This window comes from Macaca mulatta, chromosome 12 (assembly GCF_049350105.2).
Source record: "Macaca mulatta isolate MMU2019108-1 chromosome 12, T2T-MMU8v2.0, whole genome shotgun sequence".
Taxonomy (NCBI): domain Eukaryota; kingdom Metazoa; phylum Chordata; class Mammalia; order Primates; family Cercopithecidae; genus Macaca; species Macaca mulatta.
Genome location: NC_133417.1, coordinates 56,615,890 through 56,631,491, shown reverse-complemented (window position 1 = coordinate 56,631,491; position 15,602 = coordinate 56,615,890). Strand labels below are relative to the sequence as shown.

Here is a 15,602-nt window from a genome sequence, read left to right as displayed (position 1 = left end):
TTAGATGATCATAATATAGTATTGTAACCAGCCCTCAGAATGCTACCTCTCATGTATGCTTAATTGCAATTTTAATGGTAGATCTTTTAGCCATATATTCATTTAAATTATACTATAATTCCTTTATTCCCTGGGCTTATAATGTCCCTTATTTCACACAAATGATACTTATTTCTACACATATGAGAACGTTCATGAATAAAGATATAGGGGATTGAAAGGGCAGAAGTCCAGATATCCATTTCTGTCTTTCATTTTTCAAACTTAATTTTATAAAAAAGTTAAATTATCCTTGGGGTTTTCAATTTCTTCAATAATTCTATAAATGAGTACTAAGATTATCTGGCATCAATGAGTATTGAAATGATTTATGAAATAACCTTTGCAGAGAACTTAGAGGTCAAATGATGCCTTTATATCATAGAAAAGTAAGTTAACTGTAGAATATTTGTGCTACTCTATAAAACATTCAGTGTTAGGAATCAAATATTAGTATAATAGCTAGAATTAAATTAATTTGATAAAAATTTCTCATGGGGAGTAGAGAAGCCCAATCTTGGAGAATTAATAGCTCCAGCTTGAGAAGAAATGTTTAAAATATGCATGATTTCCTAGACAATATAAAGGGCCCATTTATTTTGTAGTAAGACAAGGTATTTAGTTACCCATTAGTCTTTAAAGGTCATGACATGTGTATCACTTTTGCCGATTCCTTTGCTGAATTTTTCTGTCCAGAATCTTTATAAGCAAGACTGGGAGAAGAGCAAAGCCAAGAAGTTTGACATTAAAGTGGATGCCATTCCCCTGTTGGCAGCCAAAGCCAACACCAAGAACACCAGCGATGTGAGTGTGGCCTGGGAACCTGGGGACCTGGACAAGGTGGCCTCGGGGACATTTCCTGGTGAGTGGGATCTGGCACGTGTGATGTCTTTGCAGGTGATGTACAAGAAAGACTATGAAAAAAACAAAGGGAAAATGATTGGAGCCCTCAGCATTAATGACGATCCCAAGATGCTGCACTCCTTGAAGGTGGCCAAAAACCAGAGTGACGTGAGTGTCTTTGTAATTCACCCCTATTTTCAGATGTAACCACAAAGTTGCTGTTTAATATAACCTTGGATGGACATTAGCCTAACTGAAATCTCAGATTCAGGATGACAGATCACACGTGAAAGCTTCACCCAGGTGATAAAAGAAGATGAACTTCCTTATTCTTGTTGATGCTTTTGATGCCAGTGAATATTCCAAAAGTTTTCTTAATCTCCTTAATGCCCTCTGTTTTATTAGGAGGAAAAATATTCTGACAATATCATTGTTCTTATTGTTTTTCCTAGAAATGAGCTTAATATGTTTAAGTATAGGTACATGTGCATGTATATATTCACCCAATGCCCTGAACTGATTAAGGTACTTTGCAAAAATATAGAGAGAGAGAAAAATGAAAAGAAGTAAGGAAATTAGTTGAAGGTCAAAGTAAGAAAAACTACATAAGGCATAAACTCAAAAGCAAAGCATTTTATTTTAAGAAATTTATAGAATATTGATCTTATTTTAAAGACTTTAACATACTTATTAAAAATAAAATATGACCCACCAATCCCATTACTGGGTATATACCCCAAGGAATATAAATCATTCTATTATAAAGATGTGTGAACAAATATGTTCATTGCAGCACTATTCACAATAGCAAAGACAAGGAATCAACAATGATAGATTAGATAAAGAAAATGTGATACAGATACACCATGGAACACTATGCAGCCGTAAAATGGAATCAGATCATGTCCTTTGCAGGGACATGGATGGAGCTGGAAGCCATTATCCTCAGCAAACTAACACAGGAACAGAAAATCAAATACCTCATGTTCTTACTTATATGTGGGAGTTGAACGTTGAGAACATATGGATATATGGGGGGTACAACACACACTGTTGGAGGTTGGGGGTGCAGGAGGAGGGAGAGCATCAGGAAGAATCGCTAATGGATACTGGGCTTAATTCCTAGATGATGGGATGATCTGTGCACACACTCACCTATGTAACAAACCTGCAATCCTGCACATGTACAACTGAACTTAAAAGTTGGAAATCAAACAAAAAAATAAAAAATAAGATAAAACTCTTCACAGAAATTGCTTTCCTAATTCCTAGCAAAAAAGAAATACAAATAATCTTTTCATTTATATTGCTCTAAAGAAAACTGTTAGGTCTTAATGATAAAAGCCAGCTTCCAGAAGTGTTACAAAATGCGTTTTCACCCAGTGCTCAAAGGAATACTCTTCCAGGACTGTGCTTAATTATCTAAGGTTCACCTTATACCTTTTACCTCATTTTGCATCAATTCTCAGACTCATTTTTCTTTTTCTTTCTTTCTTTTCTTTTCTTTCTTTCTTTCTTTCTTTCTTTCTCTCCTTCTTTCTTTTTCTTTTTCTCTCCTTTCTTTCCTTCTCTCCTCCTTCCTTCCTTCCTTCCTTCCTTCCTTCCCTCCCTCCCTCTCTCCCTCTCTCCCTCCTTCCCTCCCTCTCTCCCTCTCTCCCTCCTTCCCTCCCTCCCTCCTTCCTTCCCTCCCTCCCTCCTTCCCTCCCTCCCTTCTTCCCTCCCTCCCTCCTTCCCTCCTTCCTTCCTTTCCTCCCTCCCTCCCTCCTTTCCTCCCTCCCTCCTTTCCTCCCTCCTTCCTTCCTTTCTTTTTTTTCTTTCTTTCCTTTTCTCTCTCTCTCTCTCTCTCTCTCTTTCTTTCTTTCTTTCTTCCTTTCTTCAGGCTCTCACTCTGTCGTCCAGGCTGGGGTGCAGTGTCATGATCTCGGCTCACTGCAATCTCTGCTTCCCAGGTTCAAATTATTCTCCTGCCTCAGCCTCCCAAGTAGCTGGGATTACAGGCATGCGCCATCATGCACAGCTAATTTTTGTGTTTTTAGTAGAGAGAGGGTTTTACCACGTTGGCCAGGCTGGTGTCGAACTCCTGGCCTTGAGTGATCCACCCACCTTGGCCTCCCAAAGTGCTGTGATGACAGTCGTGAGCCACTGCACCTAGCCAAACTCATTTTTCTTTAAACATATTCAGATGAATTATTTTAAGACAAAAACTTACTTAAATAGCAGCATTGGTGTCCTTTAAGTTATTCAGTCTGAAAAAATATTAGGACAAGTAACATACACATCTTTATGATTATTAGCAGATGAGATTATATAAGGCATGAGCCTCTACCACACCTATCCTGCTTTCCTGCTTTGTGGAAAATTGATGGTGAGAAAACATACATTTTGCCCCTTCAGTTAAAGCGTAGCAATGACATGAATGGCTGTTACTTTTTGAGATATATTTTTCTTTCTTTTTGGTTTAATTTCTTTTTCCTTTAACAGAGATTATACAAGGAAAACTACGAGAAGACAAAGGCAAAGAGTATGAACTACTGTGAGACCCCAAAATATCAACTTGATACACAGCTGAAGAACTTCAGTGAGGTTGGAAAAGCCACGGTTACCTCTCGGGTTGGAGGGCTTTCCTACTGTTCGACAAATGACTGTTAACTTGAATTACATTTGTTTTATTTTTCAGGCTAAATATAAAGACTTATATGTAAAGAATATTTTGGGACATTATGTAGGCAGCTTTGAGGACCCATATCACACACACTGCATGAAAGTTGCAGCTCAAAACAGTGACGTAAGTTTGAAGACAATGGTTCATGCCTCACAGTGACATTGTTCGAGAGCTATAACAATCATGATCTATTTTTGGTTTTTCTCATTACAGAAAAGTTACAAAGCAGAATATGAAGAAGATAAAGGAAAATGCTATTTCCCTCAGACAATAACACAAGAATATGAAGCAATCAAGAGGCTGGACCAGTGTAAAGATGTAAGTTATCTGCCCTGAATTATTGAAATTGGGCTTGGGATTCTTGTGACATCTAGTGGTAAATTTAGCAGGAGTTTAATGGTAATATCTAGTGATTAGAAGGAGATAATTACACTTAACATTTTGGTTTTGGGGTGGAACCGGGGAACACAATAATTATGATGAGGAAGGCGATTTGTTACAAAATAATTTCAGATTTTATAGATCTTAACTTCCATTAGTTTGTATCTACATGAATTTGGGGCAAAAGAAGGACATGCAGGTTTGAGATAGGTGTTCATTATTTAACAAATTCACGTGAGAAGCCGTCCTGGGCCAGGCACTTTTCTTGGTGCTGAGAAAGACAGGGAAAAAGCCGGCAACCTCTTGAGCTCCCACTTAGTGGAGGAGACAATAAACAAAGGAAGGAGCACAGAAATAAGAAAGATGTCAAGCGATGATAAGAAAACTAAAATAGGATGATGATACAGAATTAAAATAGGACAATGTGTGAGAGAGTGACCGGATGGGCATCTTAGGTTGGGTGGTCACGGAAGATCTAAAACAGGCATGACCTGCCAGGCCAAGGTCAGCGGAGGAGCAGCAGGGAAGAACGGCCTAAGGAGAGAACAAGCTCAGTATTTAAGGAATTGAAAGGATGGGGTGGCTGAAATGTACTGGGGAGGAGGGCAGTAGTAAGAGGTGAAATGGCTGGAGATGAAGGAGGGGATGGATTCTGCAGGGATCATAAGCCGACGTGCAATTGAGACTGAATACCAAGTTCACTAAAGAGTCACTGTAAGGCTTCAGCAGGGGAAGGCTAATCTGGTTGCTGAGTTGCTGTAGGCAGACCAGAGGCAACTTGGGAGGTGGGGATCAAAGGAAAAAGAGAGAGAGAGAGACAGAGAAGTGAGAATGTAAACGCATCAACTAAATTTTCAGGAACAAAATAGACTTCATTTTGACCTGGAACCATTTTTTATGTTAGCGTATGTACAACCAAGAATATATTAATACATTATAATGTATAAATACATTATAAATTTCATTTAAGAACATCTTCTTTTCTAGCATACCTACAAAGTTCATCCAGATAAGACCAAGTTCACGGCAGTCACTGATACTCCTGTACTGTTGCAAGCCCAACTCAACACGAAACAGCTTAGTGATGTAAGTGCTTTGATTTATGCAAGCGTGCGTGACCCAGAGTGCTTTGCTCATTTAAAATGTAAGCATTTACATGCTTAATCTTTATGGGCTTAACTACCATCCCAATATTATTATTTTTCAAGATTTGTTTAATAAAACACAAATGAGGCTGCTAGATTGAATTGTAGCCTGAGGAAAGTCGTGTTAGACAATAATAAAAATAAATATTTTTTAATAACTCACTGATTTTTAGTGGGACTATCTTATTCATTAGGATCTGTCACATGCACACTAAAACTCCATGCCAACTTAAATAAACAGTGACAACAGAAGCATCTATTTTTGTAGGACAAGGCAAATATTTCCTATTCTTGAATTTGCTAACAAAGACTTTACAAAAAGAAAGGGCGCAGTAACAAGACAGACGTCGAACAATGACAAGAAAACTAATATAGAATGATGCCACAGAATTTAAGTGGGATGACATCAAAGAAAGAACTGGATGGGCACTTTAGATTGAGTAGTCAAAGAAAGTCTAAGACAAGCATGGTCCAGTCATGCCAAGATCAAGGGAAAAGCAGCAGTGCTTCTCAGACATCCACATTCATGCAATCACCTGCTGACCCTGTTGAAGTACAGATTCTGATTCAGTAGATCTGGGGGACTCCATATTCTGACTTTCTAATAAGCTCCTAGGTGATGCTGATGCTGTGATTGGTAGGCTACTCTTTGAACAGCAAGATGCTAACATAGCTAAGTCCTAGAGAGTAGTACACCCTTCTCAAGATAGGAAAGTGAAAGATACAGTGTGTCCTACTATAAAATATGTTTTAATGACACAAATTAGCTCATACCCAATTAGTAAAGAGGAGAATGGCATCAGTATAACCCAGAAGTCATTTTAGCTCATGTGCCACTTTTCTGAGCATCTTAATATTTTGTGTTCCAGTAAAGAACAGCTAAACACTAACATTACTGATCTAGCTGAACTCAGCAAGCTGCAGAGAAGTATAGTGCTGTATGTGGTCAGTCACTATCAGTCACTCTTCTTATTGGCTTAGGTAGGCAATGGACTCTGCCTTGGAATTACTTCTTGTATAGTTCTCAGTCTTGTGCATTTTTGCCTTTGGCTCCAAAATTAAACAGTCTCATCCGTTCTTTACACTCAATTCCTTACACCTAACGTCACATTTTAAAACATTTAAATAAAGTTCTGTGTTTAATATTTTAAGTAAGAATTCACAACTAGGTGCAGTGGCTCATGCCTGTGATCCCAGCACTTTGGGAGGCCGAGGCAGGCAGATTACTTGAGCCTAGGAGTTTGAAACCAGCCTGGGCAACCTGGCAAAATCCCATCTCTACAAAAATATTTTAAAAATTAGCTGGGTATGGTGGCACATGCCTGTAGTCTCAGCTACTCAGGAGGCTGAGGTGGGGGGATCACTTGAGCCTTGGAGGTGGAGGTTGCAGTGAGCCGAGATTGTGTCACTGCACTCCAGCCTGGATGATGGAGCCAGACCCTGTGTCAAAAATAATAATAATAACAATTTACATATCTTTTTAACTGTGCTAACATTTTGTTTTTTTTTTTTTTTTTTTTTTTTTTTTTTTTTTTTTTTTTTTTTTTTTTTTTGAGACGGAGTCTCGCTCTGTCGCCCAGGCTGGAGTGCAGTGGCGCGATCTCGGCTCACTGCAAGCTCCGCCTCCTGGGTTTACGCCATTCTCCTGCCTCAGCCTCCTGAGTAGCTGGGACTACAGGCGCCCGCCACCGCGCCCGGCTAATTTTTTGTATTTTTAGTAGAGACGGGGTTTCACCGTGGTCTCGATCTCCTGACCTTGTGATCCGCCCGCCTCGGCCTCCCAAAGTGCTGGGATTACAGGCGTGAGCCACCGCGCCCGGCTGTGCTAACATTTTGTTTACAACTGTTATTGTTTTTGTTAGTGCTTTAATTGCAGGAGTTCATGTTCTCCAGACACAGCCTAGCAGTGTAGATCAGAAATGTGTTCCCATGTATATAACAGAATCTATGCAATGGCAGCCGGCAGCCCAAAGTATGGTTACACAGCAATCCCCCTTATCCACGGTTTTACTTTCCATAATTTCAGTTACCTGCAGTCAACTGTGGCCCGAAAATATGAAGTGAAATTCATATTTTCCAGAAATTCATAAATTTCCAGAAACAATTCATGAGTCTTAAATTGAATGTTGTTCTGAGTAGCATGATGAAATCTCACACCCATCCGCCTTTGTCCCTTCTTTATCAAGAAGGGTGAAAACATACAGTAAGATATTTTGAGTGAGACAAACCACATCCACATAACTTTTATTAAGTATATTATTATAATTTTTCTATTAGTTATTATTAATCTCTTATTGTGCCTAATATATAAATTAAACTTTATCACAGGTATATATGTATAGGAAAGAACATAGTATATATAGGGTTCAGTGCCATCCATGATTTCAGGCAGCTACTGGAGGGTCTTGAAAAGTATCCCCCAAGGATAAAGGAGGACTGTGCCACAGTCCCTGAAATAGGGAATGACAGTTTGAATCCTGTGCGAGACGTTGGCTGAATTGAATATCTCTTTGAGGCATTTTTCTAAAAACGGCACTAATGCCTTAGCTGTATACGCTGTGCTAAATAAACTCAAAGAAGTTCCCCTGAACTGTTCGAATATCCTTTGTTTTTCAGCTGAATTACAAAGCAAAACATGAAGGTGAGAAGTTCAAGTGCCATGTACCAGCAGATGCTCCACAGTTTATCCAACACAGAGTCAATGCCTACAATCTGAGTGATGTAAGTACCAAAGCCACAGAAGCCTATGTTTGGTGTGCATGAAAAGAGAAAATGTTATAAATGTTAAAAGACAAGACTAGGAATTGTGCAAATAAACAACTGTTAAGATTGGTACCGTGTAAGTGGAGCTTTTAAGGCCAAAATGCTCTTAAGACCCTTAGCTATCAGATTTCATTTTCTATGGTCTCTGTTACCACCAGATGATCTCCAATTACCCATCTGCTATTCCCTGGAGTTTTACAACATCTTTCCTGTGTAAATGTCACATTTCACCTTCTCCAAGTGGTTGTCATTTTATAGCATCCTTATATAAATCAGGATAGCAGAGTGTTTAGAAAGTTTACAGTACATTAAAAAGAGTAGTTGATACTTATTTAGTGTTAGGGAGAAAGAAACTGGATGATAGATAAATCAATACTTATTCTACAATTTGATAAATATAGTATTTATAGGAGAAGTAAGTCTGTGTATACACAAATTTTCAATATATTTTTATTTTTTTACTGGATTATACTGTGTTTACTGTTGTTCTTATCATTCCTTTGCTGAATTTTTCTGTCCAGAATCTTTATAAGCAAGACTGGGAGAAGAGCAAAGCCAAGAAGTTTGACATTAAAGTGGACGCCATTCCCCTGTTGGCAGCCAAAGCCAACACCAAGAACACCAGCGATGTGAGTGTGGCCTAGGGACCTGGGGACCTGGACAGGGTGGCCTCAGGGACACCTGGTGAGTGGGATCTGACACGTGTGATGTCTTTACAGGTGATGTACAAGAAAGACTATGAAAAGAGCAAAGGGAAAATGATTGGGGCCCTCAGCATTAATGACGATCCCAAGATGCTGCACTCCTTGAAGACAGCCAAAAACCAGAGTGATGTGAGTGTTTTTGTGAATGTGTCTTGTTTTCAAGATGGACTCCCTGCTAAGATGCCCAAGGGTAGTAGTGTGGAAAAGGATTTCATGAGCATGGGCTCTTTCACGTTCACAGAAGTACTGCTGTAGAGAACTTTAGAATGATGCCCCGGATCATTGCACCTCCCACATTTGAGGGGAGAAGTTACTGATTTGTACTGATACTCATTTCACTTTGAAAAATGTATGCATTAATATTTAATAGAATATTGATTATGTTCTTAAAACCTTTCAGAAAACACAAAATATTTTCAGATTTTTTTCTAATTGAAAAATAATTTTTAAAATGATAAATTTTCAAACTGTCTTTACTTTGGAAGACATTTATGAGTCACAAAAATCTTAATACAGTATCATTGTTCTTCATTGACTTTAGTAATGAGTTTGGTCTAGATCCAAGAAAAAGACTCCATTGATTATAAACCCCTTTGAGACTCGGATAAAAGATTTGAATCATCTATCTAGAAAATGAACATTTCTTTTCATGCCTTTTGCCTGAATTCTGGTGAACTCATGGGTTCCTTAAGGCTTGTCTATGGGCCATGTAACATTTTCCAGTTAAAATTCTTACTACAGAGAGACAAACATCTACTATTGCAAATTATAGTATATATTGTGTATAAAATGTTTAGAGAATCCGTTAAGAGTGCTGAGCATGTTCAGTGTAGCTTGCAGATACTAGTTTTTTATGATGAAAGACAAGGGTGTTTGTGTCATTTAGTTTTAACCATGCTTTTATATAATGATCTATACATACCTCTTTAATTCATTTTGCATTTATTCTGTCATCACATAGCACTTTAAAACTTCTAATTCTGTAATTTTCTCTAGTAACTTCACAGTGGATTATGTCAGTATGTAGTGCTCACTTATATTACTATCTTGTTCACTAGCTGAGTCTCCTCAGCTCAAGAAGGATATAACTCCCCACTGATAGCATGTGCATTTTTATCTTTTGTTTTTATTCCTATCACAGAACCCAGTAGTAGGCACATAATAAATGCCCAATAAACATTTGTTAATTGATAGATGACCAAAACATATAGCAAATGAGTCATTCTCATGTAATATCCAGGCAAAATGCTAAGCTGCAGATATAGAATATGCATGGCTTTTTAAAAAGAATCTTTAAAGCCATTTGGATCTTTGACGACATTTTATATGTACTGGTATGTGTCAGCTGGTGTGAACATGAACAAAACAGTAACAACAATTTCTTCAAAATACTTCCACACACCTATTGCTGTTGCAATATTGCTTTATCAGTTTATTTCTAATGAAGACAAACTGTTGTTTTCAATGTTGTTGCAAACTATCAGAAAGTTTCCATACTTTACTTTTATAAACCAGGGTCTCAATTTTATAGTTAAGTAATAAATGTATTCAGTGAAAGTGACCACCCACAAAATGTGAGAAGGAAGATCAAGTTCCCTTAGAAAGCCAAAAGATCAGATCGTTTGCAAAAGGAATTGTTACAGAAGATTTGTAGTGCGCATCTGTGCTTGCCAGCTTAGGTCACTGTCTCTAACACATATGTGACCATGGGGAACTAGGATGAATTTAGAGTTTTCTTAAAGGCAGTGGATCAAAATTTTTCTGTCAAAGTAATTGGTGACTGGATATAATGAAGCTGGGAATTAGACCCAATTAGCACCTTGTCTAGCCATTCCAGGAAACCAGACAATGAAGGGAGCCCTCAAGGCCCAGTCAGTACATTTGGTTTATAACGCTGTACGGAAGGGCCAACGTTATTTTAATGGCTCAGTTTCTCAAACTTTTCTCCCATGAAGTCTTTTCACTGCTGCAATCTGAAGCTTCTTTTAAATTGTTGCTCAAATTGAACTTGATATGAAAACAACCCTTTGAGATTCTCAGTGGGGCTTATCTCCTGTCAACAATAGGTTAAAAAGCAGTTGACTATCCATTCAAAAATGACTCTATCCAGCCAAGAAACTAAGCCTACAGCCCTGTGTATGAAGTAGTCATTTTATTAAAATCAAATTGTCATATGGTTTTCATTACAATTAAAAAAATGCTTCTTTACTGAAAACTCTTCATAGGTTAAATTACATTAATAATAGGAACACTTGTTAGTGGTCCTTGAGAAACCCTGTTTTAGAATAAAATCATTCCTGTTCCTGACTGAAGCAGAAGCTGTGGCCCAGACAGTTTCTCATTGATCTGAGGTCTGCCCATGTGTGCTTTTGGGGGAATTTCAATGGTGTAACATGTGAACACGTTTTTGGGCAAAATAACTACTCAGGTGTTTGACTCTTTCTCTAACTTGTATTTATTGTTTATGCAAGATCTCTGTCTTTTCCGGAAATCCATTGAGGATTTGTGATAATAAATGATAATTTCCTATTCACAGCGCGAATATCGAAAAGATTATGAAAAGTCAAAAACTATCTACACGGCACCTCTTGATATGCTCCAAGTCACTCAAGCTAAGAAATCTCAGGCAATTGCCAGCGACGTTGATTATAAGCACATCTTACACAGTTACAGCTACCCGCCCGATAGCATCAACGTGGACCTTGCCAAGAAGGCATATGCACTACAGAGCGATGTGAGTAACCAGGGTTTCTGTAGCCCTTCTTTTAAAAAGACGGAAACTGAAATGGGCTTCAAAGTTGAGTGAGGTTTTTGCACTTCTCAGAGGTGTCTGCATTGTCGTATGTATGGAAGCAAACGACCCTTGCGGTTCTATAAGAGCATGCCTTTCAATGTTAGGAAGAACTGATCTGGCATGCACCCCATCACTGTTTCCCTCGAGGAAAGTTATCAACCTTGCTAAGTCTAGAGTCCTCTTCTGTAAAATGGAAATAAATCAAAAACATTGTTTGGAGGATGTAAATGCATGCAAAATACTTAGCATGGTGCCAGGCCCTAGTGAGTTCTCAATAAACATTCAGTATCTATCATCACTATTATCATAATCATCACATTCATCATTATCAATGATCTTTACATAGATTTCTATCTGAAAAGAAATATATCATTTAACATAAATATTTATAATAATGGTTTTTTCTGTAGATCAGAGCTTCTTTAAGCAAATTAATTTGTCCAAACTCTGCAACTGAATACTTCATCCTAACAATTCTATTTTTTAAAATGTGATAAAATGCACTAACATAAATTTACCACCTTTGCAGTTTTCAAGTATACAGTTCAGTGGTGTTAAGTGTATTAACATTGCTGTACAACCAATCCCCAGAGCCTTTTCATCTCCCAAACTGAAATTCTGTATTCATTAAACAGCAACTCCCATTTTCCTTCTTCCCCTAGCTTGTGGCAACCACCTATCTATGCTTTGTTTCTAAGTTTGACTAACCCTAGATACCTCATATATGTGAAGTCATACAGTATTTGTCTCTGTGTGGTTGGCTTATTTCACTTAGCAAAATGTCCTCAAGGTTCATCCATGTTGTAGCATGTATCAGAATTTCCTTCCTTTTTAAGGGTGAATAATATTCTATTGTATGGATATGCCACGTTTTATTCGCCCATTCATCTGTTGGTAGACATTTGGGTTGCTTCCACCTTAAAGCTATTTTGAATAATGCTGCTATGAATATGGGCGTGTGAATATCTTTGAGATCCTGCTTTCAATTCTCTTGGGTATAAACCCAGAAGTTGAATAGTTGAATCACATGGTAGCTCTATTTTTTATTCGTAGAGGAACCACCATACTGTTTTCTGCAGCGGCTGCAAAATTTTACGTTCCTACCACTAAGAATTCTATATTATGCATTGTTATTCTGCTTGTTATTAGTTTGATTTTGTTATGTTTTTTCATCCCAAATAGATCATAAGCCTCTGAAGGGCAGGAACTAAATGCTTTCTTGATTTTCTATTCTACTTAAAAGGCCCAGAGTAAAAACAACAGTTTGAATTTTGTATCTAAAATGTAAATTTTTGGTACCACCTATGCTCAGACAACAAGAGTAGCTCATTACTTTAATAGCATCAAGTAACTGTGCCTCAACTAGGACCAATTCCAAATAATAACCACTCTCTTATGCAAATTAACAAGTGCAACTATTTTAAAGTGTTTTGTTAGCCAGTGTAGAAACACTCCAAAGTTGACCAGTACACATGAAGGGCCATGTGGGCAAACACTCATTACAAATAATTCTATTAAGTCTTATGTAATTAGGAAATTAGAAAATGAGCAAATAATCCACCTTCAATGCGGCCTTCTATTTTAATTTGATAGAAACATAATACTTAAAGTTCCAGTGAACAAACGTCTCACATTTGGTTAACTGACAATTTCACTTCTTTGAAGTGCAAATTTGACTTGAGCATTTTCCAGGTTGGAATTAGAGTACCACATGCTTCCATTAAGTTGGAAATAAGGATGAAATGGAACATACACCAGTTAGAAGGAAAGCAAAAATCTAAGAGCTGTTACTATATCTCACCAAAGAAATATATAAAATAACCTTAATGTCTGGAGTAAGGAAGCTGGTCAGAAATCTCAAAAACATTGTTTTGGGTAAAACATTGATGATTTTGCATAATGATGTTGACACAGCAAAGAAATGTAACCTTTCTCTTGGTGTTTTAGGTTGAATACAAAGCTGACTACAATAGCTGGATGAAAGGTTGTGGCTGGGTGCCTTTTGGGTCCTTAGAAATGGAAAAGGCCAAGCGAGCTTCAGACATCCTCAATGAGGTAAAGCCACTGGGTGTGTCAGAGGGAGAGTGGTGACTGTGTTGTGTTAAAGTTCTCTAAACCATGGGCAGTGCTCCTTCATTGCTTCATTCTCAGTCACTGTTGCTGAGGAAAAGAGCTTACCAAGTGCATGAATTACCCGGGTAGACCAGCACAAACCTTTATATTACCAAAATCATTTATGTTAACCATTCATTATGGAAATATGTTTAACAACTTTATTAAGGATAACTTGTTAACCGTTTATGTTAACCATTTATGTTAACCATTCATTATAGAAATATTTTTAACAATTTTATTAAGGTATAACTTGCATACGATAAAAGTCCCTCATGTTAAGTGTACACCTTGACAAGTTTTAATAAATTCATGTAATTGTGTAGTCATCACTGCAATTGAATTTTAAAATGCTGTTAGCACCCCAGAAAGTTTCCCCCCAAAACTGCAGCTCTCATCTTCAGCCCCAGGCAACCACTGATTTGCATTCTATCTCTCAAGTTTTATCTTTTCTAGAAATTTCTTTTGTATCTGGCTTCTTTCACTTCATGTAATGTTTCTGTGATTCATCCATGTTTCTGCTTATAATTTTTTTTTTAATTATTGAGTAGTAATCTTTTGTGTGGATTTATTAAGTTGGTACAAAAGTAATTGCAGTTTTGACTTTAAAAGTAATGGCAAGAACCACAGTTACTTTTGCCCCAGCATAATACGTACCACATTGTTATTATTGTTTCACCTGTTGGGGGATATGTGGATGGTTTCTATTTTTTTGTGATTATGAATAATGCGGCCATTATAGAAATTGTCTTTGGAGAATTATTCCCTATGTCATATTCTGGTTGGCTTTGAAGTAAAATATAAATTCAGTGTAAGAAAAAATAGTGATGATCTTGAGGCTCATAAGGCAGCAAGGTTATGTGTCCCTCCTCCGTGACAGTTGAAGACTCACTGCTGTCAGGGGAGTACATCCGCAAGGAGGGCAGACTACACAAAGGACAGAGGTGTGGTATGAGCGTTGTCTTCCACACTCAAGTTTTATGTTTCGTTCAGTATTTTGTTTTCAATGAAAACCATTTTGTCTGCTCAAAGATCTTCCAGAAGAAAGTTCTAGGTAGTGGTTTTTAGAAGTCTGAAGCTGAAAGAGTGATGATACCAACTGGGATGTACAATATGCACAAAGGAAGAGGACTGGGAAAATAGAGACGAATACAGGAATAAGATAGCCAGAAGTTGTCAGCTCCCAGTGGGCACACCTCTCCAGGGTCTCCTCTGCAGTGCCCCTTTAGCGCTTTGGTGATAACTTATGTACTAACCACATTAAGGCTTGTAGAGCAAAAGTCCTGTCTCTCAATAATAATTCCTAGCTGTTGGCCTAGTTCCTCAATTCCTCCTCCTTCAACCAGACAGCTTCTTGATGCCATTTGCTGATGGAATAACAGGGAAAAAGAGAACTTGTTTGTGTCATGCAAAGACACTCCAAATCTCCTTTCTTGCTTTTCTGTCAAACCTTTAGAAAACTCTGTAGTGTTTCTGGATTCTGCTTAGCTGAGGGTATCTTCTTTCATGTCATAGGCAAGAAATTAAGACAGGAGTCTGGTTCCTGAGAGCAGTATATGTGTCTGTGCTGTCCCAAACCGTCCACAATTAAATGGATTTTTTAAAATACTGACTTTTGTATGGCATTCATCAAGCCAATCAAGAATCTAGTATTTTTACATTTTAAAATCATGGAAGAAATCTTCCTTGTCACTTCAAAATAAATTTCAAGGATTTTGATGTATAAACCTTCAGTGAAAAACAAAGTTGTTTTTCTGTTTTTGATTTGCCGAACAGAAAAAATATCGCCAACATCCAGACACGCTCAAGTTTACCTCGATTGAAGATGCTCCAATTACAGTACAGTCTAAAATTAATCAGGCCCAGAGGAGTGATGTAAGTGTTAATCCTATCTATATGTTAATAGATGTTAACTAATACAAATACATTTGTATTTCAAATGTACTGATCACCTCTAGTCATTATACAATATGGATACCCAGTTACACAAGCATCTGTACAATTCCCCAGCTGTTCATTAAGAAAGCATGCCTAATTCATGTATTTACAGTGACGTGTGTTGTATTGACTGTCCTTTTAGCCATTTGACATTGCTTTCTAAGGAAAAGGTAAGAGGAACTTCTCTTAATGACAACAAAAACTACAAGCCTATTTCTAGG

At 37.6% G+C, this 15,602-nt stretch overlaps 1 protein-coding gene across 50 annotated transcripts in view; it reads left to right on the top strand.

The window, feature by feature from the left end:
* The window catches only part of NEB (nebulin), a 225,846-nt gene that overhangs the window by 33,792 nt on the left and 176,452 nt on the right, over positions 1-15,602 (top strand). For all 50 annotated transcript variants that reach the window (XM_077956975.1, XM_077956985.1, XM_077956984.1 and 47 more), the window contains exons 19-30: positions 736-843; positions 937-1,050; positions 3,364-3,465; positions 3,560-3,667; positions 3,758-3,862; positions 4,913-5,011; positions 7,687-7,791; positions 8,355-8,462; positions 8,553-8,666; positions 11,074-11,271; positions 13,279-13,386; positions 15,220-15,318. In XM_077956975.1, coding sequence (XP_077813101.1) covers positions 736-843; positions 937-1,050; positions 3,364-3,465; positions 3,560-3,667; positions 3,758-3,862; positions 4,913-5,011; positions 7,687-7,791; positions 8,355-8,462; positions 8,553-8,666; positions 11,074-11,271; positions 13,279-13,386; positions 15,220-15,318 — 1,368 coding nt within the window. The remainder of the gene's footprint in view (positions 1-735; positions 844-936; positions 1,051-3,363; positions 3,466-3,559; positions 3,668-3,757; positions 3,863-4,912; positions 5,012-7,686; positions 7,792-8,354; positions 8,463-8,552; positions 8,667-11,073; positions 11,272-13,278; positions 13,387-15,219; positions 15,319-15,602) is intronic.